This window comes from Microtus ochrogaster (genome assembly GCF_000317375.1).
Source record: "Microtus ochrogaster isolate Prairie Vole_2 chromosome 14 unlocalized genomic scaffold, MicOch1.0 chr14_random_1, whole genome shotgun sequence".
In the NCBI taxonomy this organism is placed as follows: Eukaryota; Metazoa; Chordata; class Mammalia; order Rodentia; family Cricetidae; genus Microtus; species Microtus ochrogaster.
Window position 1 is genome coordinate 8,116,635 of NW_004949096.1, and position 26,949 is coordinate 8,143,583.

The following is a 26,949-nucleotide window of genomic DNA, read 5'->3' on the forward strand; positions in this document are numbered from 1 at the left end:
AGGTCAATGTATAAGTAACGAGATGGCCTTCCATCTGGGGAGAACCATTGTATGGAAAGACGTCCCCCAACACACATAGCAAAACCCAGCATGCTCCTGGATGCCTTCCCTAGATACATCTACACAGGTAGGAAAGCATTTCCTACGGGAGTAGTGGGTACCACTTTCAGGCTATCTGGAACAGTTCCACAGCTACACCAAAGACTGTCATCTTGGTCCCTCTTGTCTTCTATAAGGGACTCATTGCCTGGCATGGCTACCCTGCTAACTGTCCTTCAAATGAAGGTGAAAACAAACAGCACTCAAAAACCATCTGCCAGCTGGTTCGCTGGTGCCCATCTTAGAACTGAGGCTGAGCAGGAAGGCTGTGAGTTTGAAGCTAGCCTGGGCTGCACAGCAAAACCTTGTTTCAAAAGCCAAAAACCAAACCAAAAAAATAAATAAATAATTCAGTTAATACTGCTCCATGGTGGTCCTTGTTTAAAAACAATTAAGGTTTATGAGATTAAAGCAAACAAACAAAAGCCAGGAATCTCTTGTCTTTTGTATGTTTCCAAGCTGTCTGATTCGAAGGAGAGAAGTCACAAGAGACTCAAAGGAGAGGCAATGTCGCAGTACCCTTTGTCAGAGACGCTGTATCCTACTATTATTTATGAAGGTCTCCCCAGCTCTACTTGCCTCGGAAGACACATGTATTTTGACCTGTGAACAGGTTCTATCTGCTCTTTAGAGTCAAATGTGTTCTGTTTCTCAGTTACTCAAGTTCCCAGCTAACCCTTAAACCCAGGAATCTTAGGAAAATACTGTGGGTTATTCATCAGAAGATAATAGTGGAGACAGTCAGAATTTTAGCTTGCACAACCGATCATTAAGGATTCATTGGCTGCATATCACAGGCAAGCCACCATGCTGTGCCAATTATATTATTTCTTCCTTCAGACTTTCACAGCCCTTGGACAGGAGTCTACCCGGGAGGTTGTGTGGAGTCATTCTTTGTCCCTACTTGATGCTTCGAGGCTGCCTGCACTCTGTCTTGGGAATATCACCTTTATAGGATTTTATAGAGCGTTTCGCTTGCTGTTCCTTTCTCACTGAAGAGAAAGAATGCTTTTGTGTCTTGGGATGGTTTTCAGGCCCTTTATAAAATGGAACACTTTCTACGTGTTATATATCAAAATGATACGAAAAGAGGCATAGTCAACATGTGTCCCTCTGTGTGAGGAAGCTAAGATGCTCAGCAATGTAGACGGGTGAGAATGTGAAGGAAGCAATTTGGATATTGCAAATCTTTTTGCTAGGAACTCAAATGAGAATCTGATGCGTGGAACAAATAGAAACAGATCAGACAGACAATCACACAACTTCACTCTACTGTCTGAATGCAAATCAAACAAGTGTGCTTGAATATTTAAGCCTGGTTAAAAGTTAGATTGACTATGTTCTCCTACTTTTCTCAAGGTATGCAGTAGTTATGCACAGATAATTCCTAGTTCATTTTCAAATTTTAAATTCCCCATTTTTCATTTTCACACACACACACACACACACACACACACACACACACACACACACGGAAGGCAGAGCAGCTGTCATGGGCTCCAGGGTCACCTGCCTTCCAAGAGTATGGACACCCACTTAACTTAGACAGTACACAAATTGTAAGTCGTCAGAGTTCCCTACAACAGATGCTTCCGGTCAACGCAGGTGTTGACTTTACAGGTTGGAGAGGAGGAACTTCTAGAAGCTTCTAGCAGAATCTTTAGTACAGAACAAGGTGAGCCATGAACACTTTAAGAAATACCATACTGCGTGTGCTCACTGTCTCCAGTCCCTGGCGTGTACCACACTGCTTTCGTCCTGTCTCCCTGGGGAAACAGCATACACAGGTCTGCATCGAGACATAGGGAAGCTCGCGAGAATGTGTCTTCTGTTCAAAGTGATTTCTCCAGCAGCATCCATCCAGACAATAACACAAGTAAGAAAATTAGACAGTTATGAAGCATTATTTGGCAAAGACACAGCATGGTGCCTGTCATCACGGTGCACAACAACTCCTCTAAGCCTCGGCTAACAGATTAAGTAAACATAGAAATATATGCATTTTTCCTTTCGCAAAGGAAGCCTGTTTAGAGCATCTTTTACCATAAGATACGCTGGGGAGTTTATTCAAGAATTGGCTGAGATTCAGGTCATTATTTTTCACGTTTCCAAGGCTCTTCCTCAACACTGCAGTCAGCTGACTTCCCATTGGCCGCCAGAGTTACCTGAAAACAATTACCATCAACATCCAACTTACAGGCCACGAACCACAAGAAACACTACCCATGGGTCATGTGGAGAAGCACCAGATCCAAGCTTACAGTGTATGCTGAAACCATAGTTTTAAGTGGTATTCCTTCAAAATTAGTTTTGAAGTCCTCCTGGTGTTCAACAGCGGATAGAGAATTAAATTATATTTGCCTGGAGGGTATTGAGGAATCACAGATACTCAGCATTGAAGGGACAGCTTCAACAGTATTTTTAGCATTGTGGGGAATCTCAGTGCCCAGAGACTCATTACATATTACTGTAATCCTGAAACTACAGTAAGTGCCACGTGCTACTCCATACAACCATACAGAAAGAAATCCAGAATTAGGCAGCTACTTCTACTCATGCACGTGAAAGGTTCAGGCACAGTGAGGCCAGGTGAATTTCATACATGTTTAGTCTTAATTACTGAAATGATGATGTTTTGTCTTTACTGAATACGTTATCTTGACTTTAGAAATGAAAAGGGGGGAGTTTAAAAGTTGGAGATTAGTAGCAATGTATTCCAAATCATTTCAATGCAAACACCTAGAAACGTATAATTAGCAAACCATACATATTTTGTTTCTGGCCCAGAGCAAACTGAACCTTTATGCAGGAGGGAAGTCTTCCCATCCACTTCTAGGCAGGTTTCCTAGCTTACCTTATGTCTGTCTGTCCTCAACGTCAAGTGCAAACTTAAACCCAGGACTGATATTCCACATAATGAAGAGACTGGATTTATGGAAGCATTAGAATATGGAGACATGACAAATGCAGCAAGGTTTGAAAGAAGTCTGACCTCCTTTTTACCCAAGTGGAAATGAAATGCATGCATCTAGAGCATGCAGCATGCTAGGAACAGAGAACCAAGTGACCTTCGTGAACCATGCAATGAAAAAAAAAAAACTACCCGTTCTTTCAATTCCCATTAGCACACCCAGCTCCCCCCCCCCACACCATTGCTTAAAAAGCCCATGCAGTTAGCAGGGATATGCCTCACATGCTGTTAGTCCAATGAGAATTAATAGCTCCCAACTACCATTAGGAGGTAGAGACCGGCATGACATAACAACGCTTGAAATGTTTTGACCAGAGCTGCAGCAAACTGGTTTCCCCTTCACCAAACTGTCAATAAAGACTACCAGAGACAGACTGGAGAAACCTGCCTATTCCTGGTGACCTTAAATGTGCTTGTTTGGCTCTCAGTGATCAATCAGATCGACAGCAGTACACAGTTATCCATCACAATGTGGCATCCTAATTGGCTCTCAGTGATCAATCAGATCGACAGCAGTACACAGTTATCCATCACAATGTGGCATCCTAAGAGAACCATACAACATGTGGGGTGTGTTCCCTTTTTATGTGTAAATACTGGGACCTGTATTTCAGAAGTAGTGGGAACAGCGGCTTTTCTGGCAGTTGTCCCCCTGCCGAACCAAAGAAAGCTGAAAGTCTTCTCCCTAACCCACTCTACACCTGTCTTGCTCCACAGAGGGTAGGGCCTTGGCAACAAGCATTGACACTCTTCCTGCTGGGCTCTGAAAACTGGACCTAAAAAGTGGTGACGCTGAGAACTGACTGGAAAGAAGTTCAAAGGAATGAATGGATGCAAGCCGGATACTTGTGGGAAGGATGTGCATCTGTGCACATAGCTCTGGCTGCCTTCTACATCATTGACACAGGTACCAGAGGGAGAAGACCGAGGATCTGCTCCTCTTCAAAGAGCTAAAGTCAATCACCTCCCTAAAAATGCAAGCACCTGAGATACTTACGAAACCGGCACACCAACATACATTATCCTCAGGGCCTGCTCGGATTAAATATCAACACCATCTAAATGCTAATTGTTCAAGACAGATGCAGGTGGTTGATAGGGTAGTCAATCTTATGGAGAGGTTGAGCAACTCGCTGTATGACACTGTGCAATAAAAAGGCTATCTAGACACGACATGGAATCAAGATTCTAGTGGGGTTTAGTCAACAAATATGCATTGAGTGCCTACAACAGCCCAGGCACTGTTAGGGAGTCTGGGCACGATAATGCTGGATGAAGACCACATGCCACTATGTATGGGCTTGTTTTATAGCGCCAGGATCCATTTATTCCCTTTATTTACCTTTGCAGTTTTCTTTAAAACATGTAATAAATAGTCTTGCAATATTTTGCTTTGCTTTGTTTTGATTTTTGTTTTTCAAGACAGGGTTTCTTAGTGTAGCTCTGTCTGTCCTGGGCTCCATCTATACACCAAGCTGGCCTTGAACGCAGAGATTTTCCATGCTCTGTCTCCCAAGTGTTGGGATTAAAAGCTTGTACCATCACTTCCCAGCTTTCTGCAATCTTTAAGAAGAGGAAAGTGAGTCTGAAAAAGAAAGATGTTTCCATAGCTCTACTCCTTACTTTTCAAAACACATGCAGTACCATGAAGCCCTTTGAAAAGTCACCCAAAGGGTCCCTGCATTAGCTGGGATTCTTCTTCTCATAATAGCGAAACAAAAAAATAGATATGGTTATTCCACTGCATCTCATCCTATGTTTCCTTGAGTGAAAATAATCTGAGTTCAAATCTCCTTTCTTGTGTTATATCGCATGTTCTTGTTTGCATAGCCCCAGGACATAATCAGGGCCTTACGGGTACAGGCACTCAATAAACACTTGGTGAAAGACAAAAACATGTGATGTCATGGGGGAGGGGACACACACCACTAAATCATACAAGGCACACAATAAATACTTGATAAATATGAGATAAAAATCATTTCATGAGAATACTGACCCTTTTTGATCCAAACTAACGTGTGTGTGTGTGTGTGTGTGTGTGTGTGTGTGTGTGTGTGCGTGCGTGCGTGTGTGTGTGTAAAGGAACTTAACATGTTCACTTGGATGTGAAAAACACCAACACTGCAAGAAAATGGATTACTGACCCAAAAATTGGTCTGAAATTTAAAAAATAGACATCACTTTTGCCTTATCAGTTGATCAATGAGTAGTCTCACGCCTCAGTTTGTAGCAGAGCCTTGGCTCACCTGCACGTGTACTTGACGTAGAGAGAACAAGAAGGGCTCTCTGGTCTACAAGTACTATGGACCCATCATCCAGTCTGGTCAATGGAATTGTTCCTGTTAGCCTTACCTCTCTGGCAGAAACCATGGAGTTATTTGGAATAACTCAAGATTTACCACAATGAGAAGATTGAGCAGGATCTTCCAGCAGGAGTCAAAAAGGCAGCAGGGATCTCTGTTGACTCAAACTGGCTCAGCCACACACTCAACCATTTCAGCAAGCCAGCCCTTCTCTCACCACCAGGGTCTCCAGGTTTGCATCGCTCTGGTCACAACAGTATACCTTTAACAATGTCAGGTTAGCTACAGTGAAGGCCAGCAAGGACCCATCAAGCTTACAGACTTGGCACCCAACAGCTTGAAAGAGAACCCAGAACACCCACAGTGCAGGAGAACTGGAGTGTGTGGTACCTAGCATTTTAAAGACTCTGGGTAACTGTTTGGAAAGATGGTTATTCTTGGAACGGCATCCCTATTTGGGATGCAAAAAAAAAAAAAAAAGAAAAAAGAAAAAGAAAAAAAAAGCCAGACTAAAACTTATCCTTCCACCCAAAAATAAAAAAAAATAAAAGGATGACAGCCAATCAAACTTTAAAAGAAAAAGGAATTTATAATACAGAGTAAGGAGGAATAGTCATGCTACATAAAGTCAATGATACTTGATCAACATTTTTCTTGACCCTTCCTTTGAGGCAGAGAATATCTGAAGGCCATCAAAGTTTTAATGATCACAAATTCTTGTCCCAACAAGTGAAAAAAAATCAGCCAAATTGGAGGAGTGAGGGGAATGAGGGAATCTGTTGAAACAAGCAACTGCTTGGTTCTTTTGGTGTTCGATTTACTGATTTCTCCACCATGCAGAGTGGGGTGATCTGGGCCTCATGGAAGCTTGGGTTACATGATTCCTTACAAAAGCATGGTAAGAATGGATGCAGGGTTTTGTGTTTTTAAGAAGTCCGGCATGCACTATTTATATGCAGGTCTCGATATCCAGGAATGGGAAAGGTACCTTGCACTCGTCTATTATGACAGAGTTGTGTGCAGCATAGACACACTGGTTAGAGGTGCTTTCCCTGTGGTTCTTCGTGTCGTCGTAAATGGACTGCGTCTTGGTCATTTCGATGTCTTCATGCATTCGGTGTTGCGAGTCAATGGTATCCAGTTCAGACTTGGAGAGGTGATAGACGATCCCAGCCCCAAAAGAGTCACCCACAACATTGACTGAAGTTCTCATCCTGTCCCTAGGGATGAAGCAAAGAAGTTCAGTGAGGAATTGCTCTTCCTATGAACCGAAGAAGAATATTTCAGAGTGTTTCTCTAATCAGCAAGTATCCAGAATATCTTTCCTTGTGTCCTATGCTACAAGTTATGAATTTTTAAAAAAGTGGTTGTTAATGATATAAAAACTCACTTCAGGGAATCAGCGCCAAGAAAGCTCACTGAGTTCTTAAGAGTAGTTGTGCTCGCTCATCAGAAAGTACAAGCCAGTCAGTGTGAAGGAACTTTTGACTACATTTTCTACCCTTCCAAAGTCCTGTCAATGAAGGTGCTGGAAAGCTACTAAAGAGCTAAATAAATAAACAAATAAATGTGAAAAAGGAAAAAAAGGAGACAAAGTAACGTTGTTGAGGACACTCACTTGCCCTTCGGATTCTATGAGTATGATTAAGGTACAGGAAGAGTGGAAACCTTAACTTTAAAATTCGAGCAATGACTGTGAATAAATTCTAATTGCTGGGATGCAGTCTATCTGTCGTCAGGAAGTAGGAATAATGAAGCTACACTTGAAGGAACGTGACGTGGCTCCCTCGCAATTCTGGCTGCCTGACTTCAATCAGCAGATCTGCCCACGGTGCTGGGGGTGCCTGTCAAGTGATCAGCGCTGAACCTGAGTTCTTGGGTGTGTCTCTGTCTTCGAATGTGCTGGTCCCTCTTCTGCTCTTGAGAATCTAACTAAGGAATGCTGGGGTCTGTAGCTGAGTGAAGATTTAGGCCTGAGGACATCCACGGGCACCTGAAGCTGATGGTAAAGAAACCCCAGCATAAGTGTCCAAGAAGGAAAATGGGACAGGAGTTGCCAAGGCATTAGAGACAGTCAGATGAGAGTAAGAAACCCCACTGTGCTATTACATAACAGCAGAAATGCCCTGTACATTTCAAAGGCAAAAGAGGGATGTAATCAGTTTCAGCATAAAGAAATTATTTCTGAGAAGACATATATATTTAACTTGACTAAATACTACCCAATATATATACACATCAAGATATAATGTGGTACTTTTCTAATATAAGTGTATTTTACATTTTAAAACATAAAATTATGTATATAATATAATTTTTGTATACAGCAGAGAAAATAAATGGCTGGGATGTAGCTCAGAGGCAAAGGGCTTACTTAGTGTGTACAAGGCTTTGGGTTTTATCACAGCACCATAAGAAAAATCATATATTCCAGAGGTAGCCTGGATTGGAGTCAAATGTGATCTTTGTCCCTTACCTGCTGGCAGCTCTGAGCATCTTATTATGTGTGGGCCTTTTCAAAACTGAAATAACCAGAGATGGCCAGTACACAGAGTTGTTAGGAAGATAAAACAATAGAACCAAAATGTTGACCACAGTTTCAGACACCTGCTAAAAACTAAAAAGTTATTTAACCTGATGATAATGTACATGTAATATCAGTACAAGTTTTACTTGGTCAATCAAATGTATCTTGGCAGTTTCTAGGCAGCACATGACTGGTTAAGCTGCTGTCTCCCCCTGAAAACATTAGCCTTACCTTTTCTCCAACTCCTGTAACAGGCAGGATGAGGCAGACAACGCCAACTACCACCTTGAGTCCACAAAAGAGAGAAGGAGCTCTAGGTTTTAGGAACAAGGAGACTGCAGTTGATCCACCGAGAGCAGTCTAGAAGGCCAGAAACTGGCTTTTACAAGTTGAGAGCAGGAGTGGGGCGTTACGTATGGAGAGGCACCTTCTCCAAAGGGGGAGAGAGCAAAGGGAACGGTTGATGAGAGAGGCAGAGGACACGGGTTGTTTTGTTTTAGAAGCAGAATACTTGAAGTTGACTAAACATTAAATGAAGCCCATTGAGATGGCAAGACTAAAGGGACGGAGAAAAGATGATGCTCTCTGGTGACGAGTCCTGGAGAGATTTAAGAGAATGGGACCCAAAGTGGAGATGACAACTGTATCTTTTGGTAGAGGGACTTGACTCTACACTATGGAAGAAAAGGGACATAAGACAAATTCATGAAGATGGGTTCCTCAGGAAGACTGCAGGAAGGAAAGGATGTATGTCAGACAGCAAGATGCCAATTTAGATTAAGCCCCACCTTGCCAACTTCCCAGGATACCCAGTCAGGAGAGCAATCATGGCTATTCTGTTTATATTTTTTTAATTAATTAATTTAAAAAACATCCTATCTTTTCTCATTTTACAGTTCCTACTCCTTCTCCTCCTGTTTGTATGTTTTTTGCTCCTCCAATACTGCAAAGTCAAACAACTTACAAACCACCGGGGAAATGTCTTACTGACTCTAGAGAACTGTAACTCTGGCCCAAAAAAGGATATGAGAATTTTTGGTTCATACGTGGAAAGTTTTCTACAAGCAAATAACTTTCATTTTCTGTCATGGTCACCACTGACCTCTTGGTAAAGTCTGTCTTCCATGTTGACCCCAGTAGTAGAGAGAGAAAGGAGGGAGAAGGGGGAGGAGAAGAAGGGAGGAGGAGGAAGAAGAGAAGGAAGAGAGGAGGAGAAAGAAGAGAAGGCAAAAGAAGAGGGGATTAAAAAAACAAAAGGAATAGAATTATTTATGCACCTCTGGGATTCTGTCTGCCAGGAGGGCAAGAAAACAAAAGAGACGGGAACAGAATTTTGCATTTAATGAATTCACTACAAATGGCACAACTCTTCTTTCTGGGCTGGCAGGAACCAGAAACAAGAGGGGTCTGAACAGTCCTTCACACCAATCACTGGACCTGGCTTATTTGAAGAGAAATAATTGCCAAGGTACTCTGGTTCTTTTTTGTCTTGGTCCAAGTCCTCTGGCAGGAGGATGTGAGAATGTCTAAAGGTCCAAGTTCTCACAGGGAGTGCTGGGTCATCCAGCTCTTCTGGGTCTTTGTAATGTGTTGAATCCTGAGAAATGATTATCGCTGTAGATGTAAAAGAACCCAATGCTAGAATCTCATAGAACTTCACCAAGTGGAAACAAAGCACAATGCGGGCTCTTAGAAGACAGGGTGATGAAGGACTGTCTTGGAGGGGTCTCTGTGTGGCAGCAATGGGTCACATAGGGTTCCGACCAGGCTGGCATTGGAGGGCTAAAACACCTGGGCTTCAGGAAGGAAGGATACTCACCCAACTGTTAGTTGAGATTGGATTCCATCTTGAAGAGCCATCCTGCTCTAACAGGTTTTTCTCGTGCAGCTTTGTCATTTGTCCCAGTTAGAACGGGTATACCCACCAGCAGGGAAGTTAATAGCCTCCGACATGCCATCTGAGAGGCTCACCACAAAATCTCAGAATGGGTACACCCACCAGTGGGGAAGATAATAGCTTCCGACATGCCATCTGAGAGGCTCACCACAAAATCCTTTGCATATGAAAGGCTGATATGGCACACAATAAATGCCAATCCATTAGCTGCTCATAGTATTGCTATTATTAGTCAAGTGATGAGTTTATTTCCTCTTTAATCCCCTACAAGTTGCCTACTCCTCATTTTGCACCCAGTACACTGTTGGGATTTCTTGAGCACACCACATCTGGTTGCTGTTTTGAAACATCTTTCTAGAGTGTAAACTCTTTGAGCACTCAGACCAGGTTTTATAGTTGCTATGGAGGAACTGGTTTCAAGACCTCCCACGGATACCCAAATCCATAGATGCTCAAGTCCCTTATACCAAATGTCCTAACAGTTGCTTATAACCAATAGGCGTCTCCCCACATATACTGAACCATCTCTAGATCACTCACAATTCCCAGTATAGTAGCAACGCCACATAAGCATCTGTGCCATTTTGTTTTGAGAAGACTCAGAAGACAAAAACATCTGTAAACGATCAGTTCAGATGCAATTAAAAAATAAATGTTTTCTAGCTACACTTGAAGTCTGAGAACATAGAAAGCAGAAAGGGTTGTGAGCATTCAGTGTGGCCTGGGGGAGGGTGGGAGAGTTGGGAAATAGCTAGGAGCAGGAGGAAGAACAGAATGGATTGTTCATCTAGATTAGAAGCAGATGAATTTAAGAGAAATAAAGGATTGTTTGTTGTTTAGCAAACATCTGGCAGGATTTGCACAGTGAAAAGGGACGACACAGGCATCATTCAAGAGGAGGAGCAAGTCATGGAAATCCAAACTGAAAGTGGTGGACAATGACTTGGGAAAGACACAGAGAAGAGCAAGAGGATTCAGCAAGACAAACCATGGAAAACGGTCATCAAGACAGGGGCAATCATGAGAGGTTTGGGTGCTGAAGAGTTGTTTTTCCTAAGGAAAGAGAGTCTCAATACTAAAGTTTTCATTGCTGACGCAGGCTTGAGAGTTATGAGCCTGAACTGCTCTTGCAAAGAACCTGAGTTTGATTCCCAGCACATATATGAGGTAGATCAAAACTGCTTGTAATTCCAGCTTTAGGAGTTCTGAAACCCTCCTCCTGCCCAGGAAACCCCACTCACATGCATATACTCACACACACAGACACATACACATAAATAAAAACGAAGCAAATCTCTTAAATTTAATTCCTAGGCTGATATCTGATCTATCATAGGATTTAGAAAACACTGAGATTCAACTGCAGGTGAAAGAGACTTTCCATTTTCTTTCTTTTTTTATTCTCCTTAGCTTTTGTGACCTATCAAAACTGGTCTCCCTGTGTGGAGTTTTATGTGCAGCCAGCCCCTGGATCTGTTCTCGCCTTGCCTTGAGTTGGGAGTGGAGGCCTTGGTGGACCGTAGTTCACATTTTAGAGTGAAGCTGGCACAGGTTAGGATGAGAAGAAATCTGTGTGCATGAAGAATGAAAGACAAAGCCTGACATAAACATGGACTTCTAGAATCTTCAAAGAGATGGGGATGTAGGAATTAGTTTTCTTTTCCATCAAGATAGAAGTGGAAGTTAAGTATGTTTTGTATGTAGTAGTAGTAGTAGTGTGTATGTGTGTGCATGCACATGTGCTCATTCAGATGAGCACACACTTAAAATTATGCACATGGCTTAAATAAGGATCAGAGACTTCATCTTCTCAGGCCTAGACTGTCCAAGAAACGTCCAAGATGTCTGTATTTGAATGACAGATTAATCATTTAATAGCCACCAAACAGGATAAATTACATCTCTCAGTTACCACAACTACATGGGGCAGATTCCTTAAAAATTGTTGTAACTTTTAAGTGAGCCTGAACTGCTAAGTGATCAGAAAAATGGCTAATACATAATAAACTGACAGTTTACGTTCGTTGAATGTATACCAGTCATTGAATATAGAGTGCTTAGACACTCACAGTCAGGAAGATCCTGGCTGACCACAAACTCCCTCCCTACTCTAGCCCATTTTTCCAAGCGTGAGACCCCTGGACCCCATCATCAGCACTGCCTGGGAACTCAGAAGACATTTCAGTACTTGAGCTCCATCCTCTACCTCCTGAATTCACATCATATTGGGCGCACACTCCATTTGAGGACCAAAGCTCTGCTCCCTCCAGAAAGGGGTGGTCCCCACATGGTGGGGACCATTTTAGGTAACATTTCTAGATGTCATCTCAGTCACACCTACCCTTGCTTAGTAAATATGAGTCCAGAAAAGATCCTAACCAAGTGTCTTCTGAGACGTGGAGCACACATTCATGTTGATGTCACTGTATGCGGTTTTCCCTTAATAGCGCTTGCCAGGCCCAGGAACTGATTTTGGTATTGGGTCTCAGTTTTCCCTTCATCTTCCATCTTTCTTATCCTCCAATAGTTTCTTATAAATATCAGAGTTTGGATACAAAGGTATCCTGGGTCCCAGGAGATGGTTCAAGTATTAACCAGGCCTGATTTTTTCATACTTCAAGATCTAGGCGTTTGGAAATGCTCTAGAACCTTGGTTTTCACCATGACATTTCCAGAGCAGCTAAGCTTGCCCACAGAAACGTGCTGGGACCTAGTGAGCTGTAAGGAGGCTGGATCAGCTACAGCAATTGGCAAACACTGTGACACATTAAATGTCTCCACAGGCTCTGTTTGGTTTTAAATTGAAAAACTGCTAGCAGATAAAAAAAAAAACTTACAGATTTTGCCTAAAGAAGAAAACACGACCGTCTCTTTTTCTTTGCTCTTCCTCCACAAACTACTTTTCTAAGGACCAGACAACCTCCCCTTACAATCCTATCTCAACCCAGCCCACTGCCCCACTTAAACACCAGTGATCAGCATCCAAAGGTGGAGCTTAGCAAGTTCGGATGCTCTTTCCAGAATGCTCTCTGGTAGAAATGAGTGTGGCATCAGTACTGATTGAAAGCAGATGTGGCCCAACTCCGATGCCCATCTTCCCAAGATCCTCCACTCTTCCTTCCTCTTTCCTTCTTGACCACATGGCCTCAGCCCCTCTGAGATTAGAGCCTTAGAACTAGAAAAGAGCTTTCCATTGGCGCACTGGCGCATTGTGCTCTTCTTTCCTGTTCCAGCTCGGGAAGGTTTGTTTGTTTGTTCGTTTGTTGCATGATTTCCTCAAATGAATCCAGATGGATCATCCTTTTTGTTGGTCAATATCCTTCCTGCTGGCACATTGCTGGCATACAGTTAGGACACCATACCCTCCAATAAAAGTGTGAGCATGTGGGCACCTGCATGGGGTGAGCAGAGAGAATCCAGTCCTCCTATTCCATTTACTAACATTTAGGTCACACATAGGCAGGGTCTTGAATATGTCATGAAGTGACTCTCAGCCAACAGGCTTGAGAGCAGGAGACTGTCAAGAACTCCAGGGCTCATGGTGGCAGACTTGATGGGGCTGGAGAACTTGAACTGCAAGAGTAGCTAAGGCCTTGGTTCTACGTCACTGTCCTACTTCATTAGGTTACTGGTTATAGTTTAATCATAGGAGGACAAAAGAGAAAACAGGGCAAACAAAAGGTTCTTGGTTTTTAGTACATAGACTCGAGAATCTCTTTGTCCATTTGTAGTACCATAACAAAATACTTGAGACTGGGCTATTTGTAAAGAACAGAAATTGATTTTTCTTAGAGCTATAGAGCCTGATAAGTCTTGGATGAAGGCACCAGAATATGGTGTGGCTATACTCCTGTGCCATCAAATGCTAGAAGGAAGAAGGGACTGAGCTCATCATTGTACGGTGGCACCAGTGCCACTCTCCCTGGAGCAAGCAGATCTTAAAGTCCCATCTCTCAATTCTGCTCAAATGAAAGTGAAATGCCAATGTGAGTTTTTAAGGGGAAAAACAATAAAACCCGTGGGGAAGACCATGTAGGAGGTCCATCTTCTCCAGCTTTTCCCACTCTGGGCCTCTCTGCTCCCCTCTCCACCAACAGACTTTGTGGTGACAATTAAAAAACAACCGACATAAAGCAAAGAAAAACCATCCTACAATTCACAATCCTAGAGAACCTAGACAACAGAGAGGTCCCCAAGAGAGACATACATGGATCTAATCTACATGGGAAGTAGAGAAAGACAAGATCTTCTGAGTAAATTTAGAGTATGGGAATCATGGGAGAGGGTAGAAGGGGCAAGGGAAGGAAGGGCAGCGAATGGAGGAAAATATATAACTCTATAAAAACAATAAAGAAAAAGAAGGAAAAAAAGAAACAACAGAGAGACTGGGTGGTGGTAGCCCACACCTTTAATCCCAGCACTCAGGAGGCAGAGGCAGATGGATCTCTGAGTTTGAGGCCAGCCTGGTCCACAGAGAGAGTTACAGGACAGCCAGGGCTGTTACACAGAGAAACCCTATCTTGAAAAACAGAGAGGGGGAGGAGGAAAAGGAAAAGGAAAAGGAGGAGGAAGAGGAAGAAGAACAAGAACAAGAGACAACAGAGAGTCATCTGAAGAGTCCCTGTTCTGGTCATACTAGCTCTACTGTGCCTCAGCAAGACACTGACCCTTGTGATTAGCAGTGTCCTCTTCTAAGACATCCTCCATAGAGCCGACGCAGAGATGCTGCCATACCTGCCAAACGTGTGTCTCTCCCTCATTCCTGATGATGTCACTCCTTCCTCGCCACTCTAAGTCCCTGGCATGACAGGGAGACTGCTCCACCAGCACAAATGTATAAGTTGAAATTGTGTGTGCATTCGTGTGCATGTGTACAAGCACAAGTGTGATGGTTCCTGTGTGTGCAAGTGTATATGTGCATGGGAGACATGCCAGAAACCAGCCCTAGCTCTCAGCCACTTTTATCACAGCCCGCCAGCCTTGTTTGTGAGTCAGGCTCTCTTGCCATTCACCAGCCTGGAACTCACTGATTTGGCTAGGATGTCTGGCCACAAATCTGCCTGTCCCTGCCTCCCCAATGCTAGGATTACAATGTATGTATAAACTATGACCAGTTTATGATTTTTTAGTGTGTGCGTGCCACAACGATGCATATGTAGAAAACAGAGGACCACTTTGTGAAGTTGGCTCTCTCCTTTCCCTTTACATGGGTTCCAGGTATGGAGTGTGGGTTGCCAGCTTGCACGGCAAGTGTGTCTTTTCTCACTGAGCCATCCTGATGGCCCACACCTACTTTTTTTATATGGATTTTGGAGATTGAACTCGGGTCCTCAGGCTTGCAAGGCAATTACTACATGAGCCATTCCCTAGCCCTGAAAGATGAATTCTAATTGTGGATTTCAGGCTTCAGGAAAAAAAAAATACAAGAAGAGATGAGACAATGGAGTGGCAGCAAACAAGAGACTCCACAGCAGAAACCGAGGAGGCTCAAGAGGGAAAATCTAGAAAAGAATGAAAGCAAGGAGTGACAGGGGAAGGGGACAGAATTGGATATCTGCCTCTGTCGCAGCTTGTGTGGTTAAGGTTAGCAGACTCCTACTATGTCCTCTGTCCCCAAACACTGACAATGTCTTCCTCTCCCCTTGGTCCTTTCCCTCAGCCATATCTCACCTCACACCTGGTCTCCTTCATCTGACCCCCTCCTCGTCCTTCTCCCCCTGGGCCACCACCGACTCATCGCTGCCTCACTTGAGCAGATACCACAGCCAACACGGGGCACAGAAGAAAGGAAGTTGTCAGAGACGGGCTCTCCATCAGAATATGAGAGGCTGGCAGAGAAAGACGTGAGGTCCTAGTCAAGCCATTCTCTACAACATATCTCTGACATGAAAGAGCCAACCAGAAAGGGACTGAACAGATTGTGTCCACCGAGTCTCTTCTTGCCCCGAACCAACCCCTACTGTTCACACGAACACCAGGCACAGATGTGAAGAGACCAGAGTTCCTTCTAGCCTTCCCCGTGTCCTCCAGGCTTTGCATTTCTGGAAGAGTGTGACTATGAAGGATATACACACTTAAGTCCATAAAATGTGGCTTTTTCATCCTGACAACTGAAAAGGAAGTGCAGGCATTTTGGCTTTCCATCTCTGCCAGCGCTTGTCACAATACACCTCCCACGTTAAGGCTGGTGACACTGTCCAACACTCTGTCACTTAACTGCAAACGTGGATGCGATACATTGGTATGATGTTCAGTGAACGCGGTGTCCTTTAAGGTCTTAGAGAGACTCTATTCCAATCTCCCTGCCTAGAGATGATCTAGCCAGGCTTGTCCACATTTATAAATGGGCTATGAATCTTCTACACTAGTAAAATGTTCTTCATTGGGAAATGCAGCCTGGCTGAACGCACAGTCAGATTCAACCTCCCTACATGGTCTTCAAGGATGTTGTCCGCCTTCCCTCACCTTCCATCACCTAAGTCTCCACACAGTGTGTAGCTCCCATGCCTTTGCACAGACGGCTTTGATAGGGTTGTCCTGTGTCTCTCCACCCAAGGAGCTCTGGGCTTCCTATCAGTATGACTCTGCATAGCTAGCCCTGCCTTCTGAAACTTAAATCTGACCAGGAGCAAGAATATGAAGGGCTCCAGAAGCAGGCAGGCCTAGGGTCAAATCTCTGTTCATGCCTGAGTCCAAGCCTCAGAGTTCTGACCTACAGCAAACTTTCAGGACTGGTGTAGCCTGTTATAGGATCAGACACATAGCGCGCACCCAAATTCAGCCACCGCTTCTACTGCTTTCTGATAGCTCCTGTTTGCCTTTCATCTTAGACTGACATAGATAACTTTTTTCAATATTGTGCTTTTAACTGTATCTTGTCTTAAATTATGCTTTATTTAGTTGTAACTTATGTACATTAAAATGCACCAACTTTTTAAGCACATAGTTCAACCAGTTATGACAAATATAAACACCTGTGAATATTGGATATTTCTATCATTCCTCAAAGTTTCCTTATGCCAGGGAACCAAGGATAACTTTTTTCACAGCTCTGGCTTATAGGGTCTTCCCCAGGAGTTTCGTGTAAATGCAGTTACACAGTAAACATTCTTTTGTATATGGCTCCACTCACTCAGTAGAACGTCTTGAGATTCTTTACATATATCATTAGATGGTTCATTACTGATACATTTTCTTTTTGATACAGGGTCTCCCATAGCCCAGGCTAGCCTCAAACCCACTATGTAGCTAAGAATGATCTTGACTTCCTGATCGTCCAGCTGCATTTGCCCTGGGCTGGTATCACAGCTATGAACCATGTAGCCTGGTGTATGCAGTTTGAAGCTAGGCACACACTCTGCCAACTGAGCTGGAGCCCAAGACCCTCTCATTGCTATATTTTATTGCTATATTTTATTTTTGCATATGATTCATCTGGGTTCCCCCTGCACTAGACTACAAGCCCTCAAATTACTTTTTAATCCTTTCGACCTCCTGTGTAGATAATGTGGGAAGTACTGTATATGTGTTGCTTTTATTGGTTAATGAATACAGAAGCTGTTTTGGACTGTGATAGGGCAGAGTTGAACTGGGAGGGGGGAACTAAACTGAATGCTGGGAGAAAGAAAGTGGAGTCAGTGAGACACCATGTAGCCTCCACAGAAGACAGACACGCTGGAACCTTGCCGGTAAACCACAAACCTTGTGGTAAAATATAAAATAATGAAAATGTAGACATAACAACTTTTATAGGAGAGGGGAGAGGGAGGACACACAGAATTACCAAGGGAGATTGGCTAAAGTGTTATTACAATCTTGTCACCTGTCTACTTCTAGAAGGCAGCACGCACTGCATTCTTGGTTCCCAGAAGAACCCGGCCCATAGGCACTTACAAGAGCCAGTCTACCGCCACCAGCAGACTGATATCCTCCGTTGGCAGGCCCACGGCGGTTAGGATGAGGAGCATGGTGACCAACCCGGCACTGGGAATACTGGCTGCACCGATGCTCGCCAGGGTGGCTGTGAGGCTGCAAGGACAGAGAGAGCCAGGTCAGTGGAAGAAAGAGTCCTGGCAATCTTACAGATAGATAAGAAAAAAATCTTCCAATATTCCTATGGTCATTAAAAATCTATTTCTTTCTCCAAGGAAGAAATGTGAAATACTATTATCCAGGAACTGAGCTCAACAATAATGAAAGCTTATATAATTCATGGATTGGAGTCGCATCCCTTTTGTGATGCCCAATTAGCCTAAGGTATACAGTGTGAAGGCAATCGAAGTTCTAAAACAGGCATGGAAATATTAACAGTGAAGAAATAAATCACCCTCAGCCCTCCTGCGGGAACACAACTGCATTCATTTCTGTTTAGCCTCCACGTGTCTGTGAGTGCCACAGCTCTTTGGACGACGTGGCAAGAGTCTAAGGAGATTGTAGCCAATATTAACATGAGAGCTGAGGTTAGAAAATATTCAGAACCGACTGAGTGGACATCAGGGGAAGCAATCAGCATATTCCAGGAGATATTCAGCTTCACTTGCCTGGACATGCCCCCCAAGGCTGGAAAAGACATTATTCAGAAAGAGGGTGCCACGTAACGATAATGGAATAAAAGGAAATTTCTCATGCACTTTCCATCAACGTTTCAAGCAACATCAGGAGCATACCTGGCACCATTTTGAACTCTCCCCAGAGTTCAAAGGTTAATCTTGGATTCAAGTGTTCTGTCTACATACCAGAGGGTTCTTGAGGCTCACCAACTGGCAGTGACTTTTTGATTTTATTTCATTTTATACAGTCAATCTTTTCCTTTTTTGTTGCCTAGGTGTTTGGGGATGTACATATTCCTGCTAGTTTATACACATAAAGGCCAAAAGACAATCTTGGATGTCATCTTCGAGGACACCACCGTTCCCTTTGAGGCAGGGCTTCTCATCAGCTTAGAGCTCACTAGCTAGCCACTGTGTCCCAGGTACCTGCCTGCCTTCCACGCTCCAATACTAGGAAGAAGCACACTTGCCACCATGCCTGGTATGCGGGCTTGGGGATCGAACTCAGGTCCCTGTGTTTATCAAGCAAGCCATCTCCTGGGACTCGGAGCTGCCCCTTCTTAATAGAATGTTGTTTCTTAAAGTAAGCCTCCCCAGTGTGATTTTGTGACTGCTGAAGACAATGGTGGCTGCTTGCTTGGGAGTTAAAACATTAGAATGTTTCTAGAACAGGTACTCAGGCCCCAAACCCTAGGCTCTCAGAAGGCTTTAACCAAGTCAGACCATCAATGTGACCAGGCCTGGGACCCCAAGACCTGTAATTGAGAGGGACGTGAAGGAAAGGAAAGTCCTTGGAGCGTCAGTGGGCTGGCATATTTGTTTATGGTGTGATCTACGGAACATGTCTGTGCCCTTTCCTTGTCACACCAACATGGAGCTGGTATTGGGTTTTAGAGAACTCCATGGCTGAATTCATTTGAGACAGCAAATGGTGCATAGTAACTTTTTTCTTTTTCTTTCTTTCTTTTTTTTTAAATCCTAGGTTCAAATCCTAGCTCCACCACTTCTCAACCACATGACTTTGGGCAACTGTATCTCTTTGTACCTTGACTTCCACATCTGTGCAAAGGAGTGAGGAGGAGATCTCACTCATGAGGTAGCCAGCAGCTTTTAGGAACCAGTAAGTGCAAAGGCACTTAAGAGAGGTTGGGCACATCACAACCCTCGGCCAACAAACTGTCATTCTTATCAAGAGTTGTGGGAGTGAAACTTCCCTGAAGCCCCAACAGCTGGAAATCCTCAGACCTTCCCCAGTAAGAACAGAACAGAAGGGAAGAGGGGATTCCTGGGTTCCAGTCATCCTTAGCCTTGGTTGTTTGATGTACAGCATCGGTCGCTTTGGTCATGAGTCACTCTTACAAGTACTGTGGCCATTTCGATCTAACTAGTCTTTGGTTCTGTGAAACAAAGTCTTATATGTACATAAAATTCTTGTTGGGAGTCAAATGTTAACAGTAACTTTGCCCTCCTACAGATAGTGTTCTAGAGAATTCCCAACCTGCTCCTGGTCCCTCGGCCTGTTCTGCTTTGCCTGATATTCCACTTCCCCGGCTGGTTTCTCCAGAGGCAAGTTCCTGGAGGCTGTGCCAAGTTCTATGTACACAACATCAAAGCGGAACCTCACAATAACCATGCAAGGTACATAAGCATGTTATTTCACCATAAGACAACCAGGGATTGGATGGGTGGGGTCACTTAGGGTCACTAAGATCCAATGTGGTCTTCTGGGATTTGGATACTCTGCTTGATACTGTTGTATGCTGACTCTTGAGGACCCTGGGAGGTCGGTGATTTACTAAATATACATAAAGTTCTTGGTCATTGCTCTCATACATGAGGGAGAAGAGAAAATGAAGGATTTACACAACAGCACAACGTAAAACTAGACTTGGCTACTTTTCCCCCAGACACATTGCAGGCAGAGAACTGCACATACACCATGCGGGAGCCTGTAGAGGCAGACCTTCCTATGTCTACAATTAAGGAGGATTTGACTTAACTTGCCCAGAGGCAAAGATTTAAACATATATGGCCAACCTTATCCAACTGCTCAGTGAAATTTCCCAACAGTAGCATTGTTAATATAAAATAAATCCCAAGTAGATTAAATTATGTAATGCCGATGAAATTCCAATCACTTAGTCATTGCTCTAATTTTAATCTCACAGTGTGCACTGGAGGGTAAGCCTGGTTGCCGTCAAGACCAAGAATGAAAGATCATGAAGCCATCATTGCTTGGCCAAAGGCTTCATTAAGGCAAGAAGCCCTTTCACCTAAGAGTTTTTAAGCATGGGAAGTTGGAAGTCTCAGGTGATATCTATTAGGACAAGATCCATGTTTGATACTCTGATCTGAAGCAGGCTTCTCATTGTGGTTAATTTGTGGTACTCAAATTAAATGTGCCATAGCCACAGCCACATTTTACTTACTATGATAGGATTGCTGTTTGACTTTATTGATTGTCATTGATAGGGTGATATGTGCCATGATGCTTCCAGCCACCTCGATTCTGTGACTGCTGCCTTTGTAGTACATATGAGGATGACGGAAGTTCTACTCTAGCATATACAGCAAAGGTGTCTCTAAGATCCGATAAATCAACACACAAAGGCAGTTCAATAGTATATGCCAATTATAGCAGAAGTGGTATGACCCACTTTGAGGTGGCCTGGGTTCAAGTCCTGCTTCACCACTTATAAACATGATTTGGGGAAAGTGTTCTCTTCTTTCTTCATGCTTTATTTTCACCAGCCGAGATACACAGACCCCATTACCCATTTTTCTAAAGTCACTCCAAAGGCCACAGATTAATCTTTAGTAAGCAGAAAAATATATCCAAATTTGGGAACTTGAATTTTAGCCATCCTTTGGATGACTAGAGTCTCAGGTCCCTCATCCGCCAGATGAGATAGCTTCACAAGGCATTATTTGTATTTCCAAAGCATATGTTAAGCCTGGTAAGGTTTCATTTTGTTCTTACTTAGTTGTTCAGCCAAGATTTGATGTGTATGGAATGTTCATTAAAATATTCTGGAATGGCTGTAAGGAAATGGAAGGAACTAGTAACCCAACAAAAATAGCTCTCAATTGGCTAAAAGACTCCCAGATAGAAAAATGAGGCAGGGCCCCGAGGTGGCGACTCTTTGGGGTGTCTGTTGTGTCAACCCCTAAAACACTGAGAATCTCAATTTCCAGTGCCTGAGCCCGACCTTTCAATAAATTCAACATGGGGAGAATCAGATACAAATGACCCCTCTTCCCCGACTCTTACAATTGTCACCTAAAGTGATCCTAAGACCACCAAAGGCCTCCTACAGAATAAGCTGCAGGCCTGACACCAGCTGTCATTCTAAAGTAGAGAAGACCTTATTGTCAAGGGTTTGAAGGGCAGAAAGTCCACTGTGTGAACCTGGACACAAAGGGTGTGGCTTCTTCTTCATGTGCAATGGAGACAAGACCAATAGAACCGTTATTCTAACAGCTGCATTTGAGGGAAAAGGAAGGGGTAGGGAGTGCAAAGAGGTTGCCTACGGGGTTAGCAATGGGGACAAAAGCCATCCTTCCTTTGTAGATTGCTGGAATGTCTGAGGTGTGATATGGAGAAGGCCACCACAGGGGCGCCACAAGCCTGGAGCTCTCATTCTAGAAGCTGAAAGTTATTTTCATGTCAATCTAATCTTTTCTCAAAATGAATCCGTGGGGCTGTGGTTGTTACAGTTCTTTGGATTTTCTTTTGCCAGCAAGTACAGTAATTATACAGAATGTGATCCACCTAGCCATTGTATTTACCAATCTCACAGAATTTGAGAGAGAAAGGGAACGTAATTCACAACATCCCAAAGTAATCACTTTAAATGTCTTAAAGGAACAGGCACTGGTGGTAGGTGACAAGGCCAGGTCTGGGTGGTGAGGGCTGTAGTGAGACCAGCAAATGGAAAACACCTGTCTGAAAGACACTAACATTCTAATTATTTTACAGCACATCACAGAACAAACAGCTAGGCTCCCAGCTGGCTTCAGCCCACCAACTGCCAATTCAACAGTCCTCAACTCCGAGTGCCTTCCTCATTTGTGGATGGGAATTCAAGACACTGCGCGAGGGAGTGGGACTAAGTGGGACCAGGAGGCAGCTCACTGGCTTTTTGGTGTGTTTTCTTATTTTAACTAAAGCCAAGAACTGGCTTCTAATTTAACTGAAGTTCCTAGTTGAAGTAGCAGTGACGATACTAAAATGATTTCACAGAATAATGTCAGCACAACATTGGATAGTTTGAAGGCTGAAGCCATCAATGACTCTACCTACAAATAATATCTTCATTTATGGAGAAGCAATGCATTTTAGATGACCTCTCGGGACCATGTTCTCACTGTCAAAACAATAGTAATTACAGGCAATAAATGAACGCATTAGTGAAAGCACAATTGTGTGCTCCTTATTTACACTAACATGTCCTATGTCATACGGAGGAATCTCAGTAGCTCATCATGTGTACCATCATGCCTTGGAACATTGAAAAAGGCACATTTGAAATATCAATCTTGCATATTTATGTGTGCAAACAGTACATGTCTGGAGATCAGAAGATTTGGTTGTCTCTTTTCATTATGTTGGGCCTGAGGATTGAAGTCTGGTGGCAAGTACCTTTATCCACTGAGCTAGCTAACCTACCCAGAAGGGAACATATTTTAAAGACAGGATAATTGACCCAGAATCAGTAAATGTCACCCCAGCCACAGCCATGCCAGCTCAGACGAGTTGTATAGCCTGGGACAAGCCGCTATCCTTCCTAGCCTAATTCTCCTTGTGTGTTGAATGAGCATACAACTAACTGGTCACATCACATCTGGTTGAATGAACTAACTGGTCACATCACATCTGGGCTGTGACATGAGTGGGCATGTGTAATATACCACTAGTCCCTCCCCTTACTGTCACAGTCTTTCCCCTTTTGAAGTTTGTCAGTCGTTCCTTCACCGTGCCTCACTGGAGTGGAAACTCGAGCGGCTTCCGTCAAGTGGAGTTCGCACGGAATGAGAGCAAGGAAGATGGATGTCTCTCCGTTCCTTCCGCGGGCTCTTTGCTCACCTTACGGTCACAATCTGCCCTCCATCTAGGATGACACCGTTCATCTGGGCTATGAAGATGGCGGCCACGGCTTCGTAAAGGGCTGTACCATCCATGTTGATGGTTGCTCCAACCGGGAGGACAAACCTGGTCACACGCTTATCAATCCCTAGATTGTCTTCCAAGCAACGGAAGGTGACAGGCAAAGTTCCAGCACTGGGGAGAGAGAGACAGAGAAAGACTGCTTTAGAGACAGGACAAAGCCCAAACCAGAATGACACTGCAAATTTTTGCCCTGTTTTCTAATCAGTGTGACATGCCAAAAATAGTAACTAGAAACATTGTTTTTAAGTGAGTTGGGAGTTTAAATTCAATCTTAGTAAGCTGCTGATAGGCAACGAAATATTTAGTTGGTTCTGGTTCCTCAGAGCTACCCAGTGCCTGCCAAGTCCTCTATCCTGCAGTTCCTATTTCCATCTTAGGACAAATCTTAGAGCACATCTGATTGTGCACATGAATTGGGCTGCAAAAGAATTATGTCAGAAAGCAATCAGCTGTCAACAGCAAAATAGAATGAGGAATTTCTGAATGGCCCATAACTTCATGCCAGAAATGCTGTTCCAACAAAATGACAGCCTGGACTGCATCGAGCCCCTGGGAACTGTCTTGAGTGGGGCTTACTCATTTGGAGAATGCTGGGCAAACATGGTGTATACCCTTCATCATTAATCCAAGCTTTAAAGAATCCACTGGGGAACTTGACATACAGTCAAACTCCCAGAGACAGGGCCACCAGCCAGCCCTAAGTCTCTACAAGGACAGGGCAGGAAATCATGTGATCTGTAGCCAAAGGCCACGAAGAGTGACTTCACTTTCACTCCTCCCAGGCTTGGGCTGGTGATCGCCACAGGATCCTCCCTTAGAGGCGAGAAGATCTGGCATAGTCCTACATCTTCTAAAATAGAAAGAACACCTAAGAGAACAAGGCTTCCTCAAGGCCAGAACATTACATAGTTTTAGACGGTAGTGCAAAGGAGATTGGGTGGACTTGTTCAAAGTTTAAATAATGCTGAAATCAAGCAAAAGAGCCAGACAGCATGGGGCTGTGCTGAGGTTTGTCTTGCTCTGACTGCTTTTGTCCTGTGTAAGTGAATTGGAAATTCTCCACTGCAGGCAGTATATGGAGGTGCTTTCAAACCTTAGTCAGAGTTAAACCCTCATGCTAGCTACATCTGGGGCTTCAACAAGACTAGACAAGTTCACAAAGGTCTCGGTTTCTCAGTGGGAGAAAAGGTCAGTTTAGGGATGTACTGGTCCCAGGATCTACTCTGGACCAATAAATCTGAAAGCTATAAAATAAGAGACACCAAAGTCCACACCTTAAGCTGTCAAAACATCCTTTGTGGTTACAGACCAGGGCTCTGCTGTGCTTCCTGCTGGTCTTGGGGTAGGAGAAGCCAATTAATTGGGCCAGGGGGTGTATGTGTCTCCTTTACAAAAGCCTTATAAGCCCAAGGAAAAAGTGAGCCTTTGTTCTCATTTGCATGCAGGAAATACCATGTTCCTGGCTTGCTGCCTCAGCTGCTGGAATTAGAAGCTGGTGTCCTTGTATTCCCCCCCCCCATCTCCCCATTTCCTGGGACTGTTTCAAAGGTTTCCCAGATACCATAACTGATCTAAAATGGCTACTCCATCATTTTTGGTGCCCGGGATTCTGGACAGAGAGCCCGGGACAATGGTTTGCGAAGCATGAAAGCAGTTCCTAGGCTTCTACTGAGCAGGTTTTCTATGTATGCCCTCCAAATCCACATAACCTCCACTAAACCCAACTAGGACTTGAGATCTTCAGTGACTTCCTGTGCACACAGACTGACATTCCAGCACTGACTGCTTTCCGGCTCCCATCGGAGAGGTCCTAGGATGTTGCTAATAGTAATGCCTAATGTCTAATACTTGAGATTCTTCCTATGATTAATGGAATTCACTGAAGCCAGAGAACTTCTCTGATACCAGCCTCTGTGTCCATCAAGAAATGCCAGTCAGCCACCCTCAGTGTTGCTATGGTTGTTGTGGATGCCCTGTTTGGGCAGGTTGGAACCTTTGGGATGGAAGGCTTAAGTGGATATAGGCCAGATGGATGGATCTTGAGGCTTTTAGCCTTGGCTCTGCTTTAGGCCCCACCTCTGCTTTCTGAATGGCACCAGGAGAAGGCATCATCATGAGCTCCTGCTATCATGAACAGACCTCTTCCAGCTTCCATGTCCTACGCCCCATAGTGGACTGTGTCTCCTTAAACCCTGAGCCAGCACAAACCTTTCTTCCTCAGGTTGTTTCTGCCAGTGTCTCATTACGGTGATGTGAGAAGTAACTGGCCAGAGTCTGCCTTCAGGAGAGCAAGGCAGAGCAGCATTTAATGGGTTGTTCCTGGGTGTTGGATATTTCCCCCCTTGTGCCCATTAAGGAAAGACACCATGACTCAGTTCTTGGAATGTGCGTTGCCTTTTAAGAAAGGGGAAATTCCACTTCCAGGCAAAAGCCACATTTTAAGTGAAGATGAAAACCATATTTTTCTCCCTATAATATGGAGTAGGGGAGGGGAACGGGCCTAACATTTGAGGCTCTCTTTAGATAAGCATTTGAGTTTGATTTAATACCATCCATATTTCTTTAGGATTTGTTTCGCCTCTTAAAGTTACTAGGATAATGGCCTGACTATTCAAAAGAACAATAATAATAATTCTTAAAACAATTTAATGACAAAATTCACAAGAGCACTAGAAAAATGTGAAGCATTATGTTATATATAATTCATATAGAAAAAACATTTTAGCAAAATTGAATTTCTAAATTAAAAAAGAGTATTTACAGCTTTGAATGTATACATATAAAAAAAACACTTCCCAGTATCAAGCATCATTATTTATTTTCAAGACAGATGTCTAGTGGGGAGGCTTCTTAGCTGTCGTGTGTGATGGAAGAGTTAATAACTTGCATGCATAAAGCGAGTCTGAAAGCCATCCAGGAAAGGATGAATATCCACAAAGGAAAACAAGGAGCTGGCTCACACATGACTCAAGAGGCAAGGAATGGGGAGGAAAAAGGCAATAGGAAATAAAAAGATGTTTTCCCTCGTCTGTAATCAAATACATGCAAATCTGCTGAGTAGCTTTGCCATCAATAAGACTGGAATGCACCAGAGTCACACGGATGGGGCGGAGCCAGCTCTGGTGAGTGGGTGGGGAAGACTCTCTCTCAAACACAGTCGGTGGGGACCTTAAATTCTGGACTTGCTGCAGTGTTGACTGGTGATGCATTCCTACACTACCAGTGAGCACCCCTTGACTCAGAAAGGCCAGGTCTAGACTGTGTCCTGAGGGGACCATCAGGGAGCCTGACAGAGGTGCACCCTGTTCAATGGGTGTGCTTCGGATTGACACCTCTGCACACGGAGCACACTCGAGTGCTTCATTAGTGTTTCATGTCATTTTATGTGCTTGAGTGCTGTGTCCACATGCATGTACGTGCATGCCTGGTA

General features: G+C 43.7%; 1 protein-coding gene across 1 annotated transcript in view; it reads right to left on the reverse strand.

Annotated features, from left to right (window-relative positions):
* Window positions 1-417: 417 nt before the first annotated feature.
* Window positions 418-26,949, reverse strand: part of Slc1a2 (solute carrier family 1 member 2) — a 131,023-nt gene continuing 104,491 nt past the window's right edge. Inside the window, exons 8-11 of the mRNA XM_005364094.2 lie at window positions 23,436-23,630; window positions 17,694-17,828; window positions 6,365-6,596; window positions 418-2,264 (exon numbers count right to left, since the gene is read on the reverse strand). Coding sequence (XP_005364151.1) covers window positions 2,193-2,264; window positions 6,365-6,596; window positions 17,694-17,828; window positions 23,436-23,630 — 634 coding nt within the window. The 3' untranslated portion in view covers window positions 418-2,192. The remainder of the gene's footprint in view (window positions 2,265-6,364; window positions 6,597-17,693; window positions 17,829-23,435; window positions 23,631-26,949) is intronic.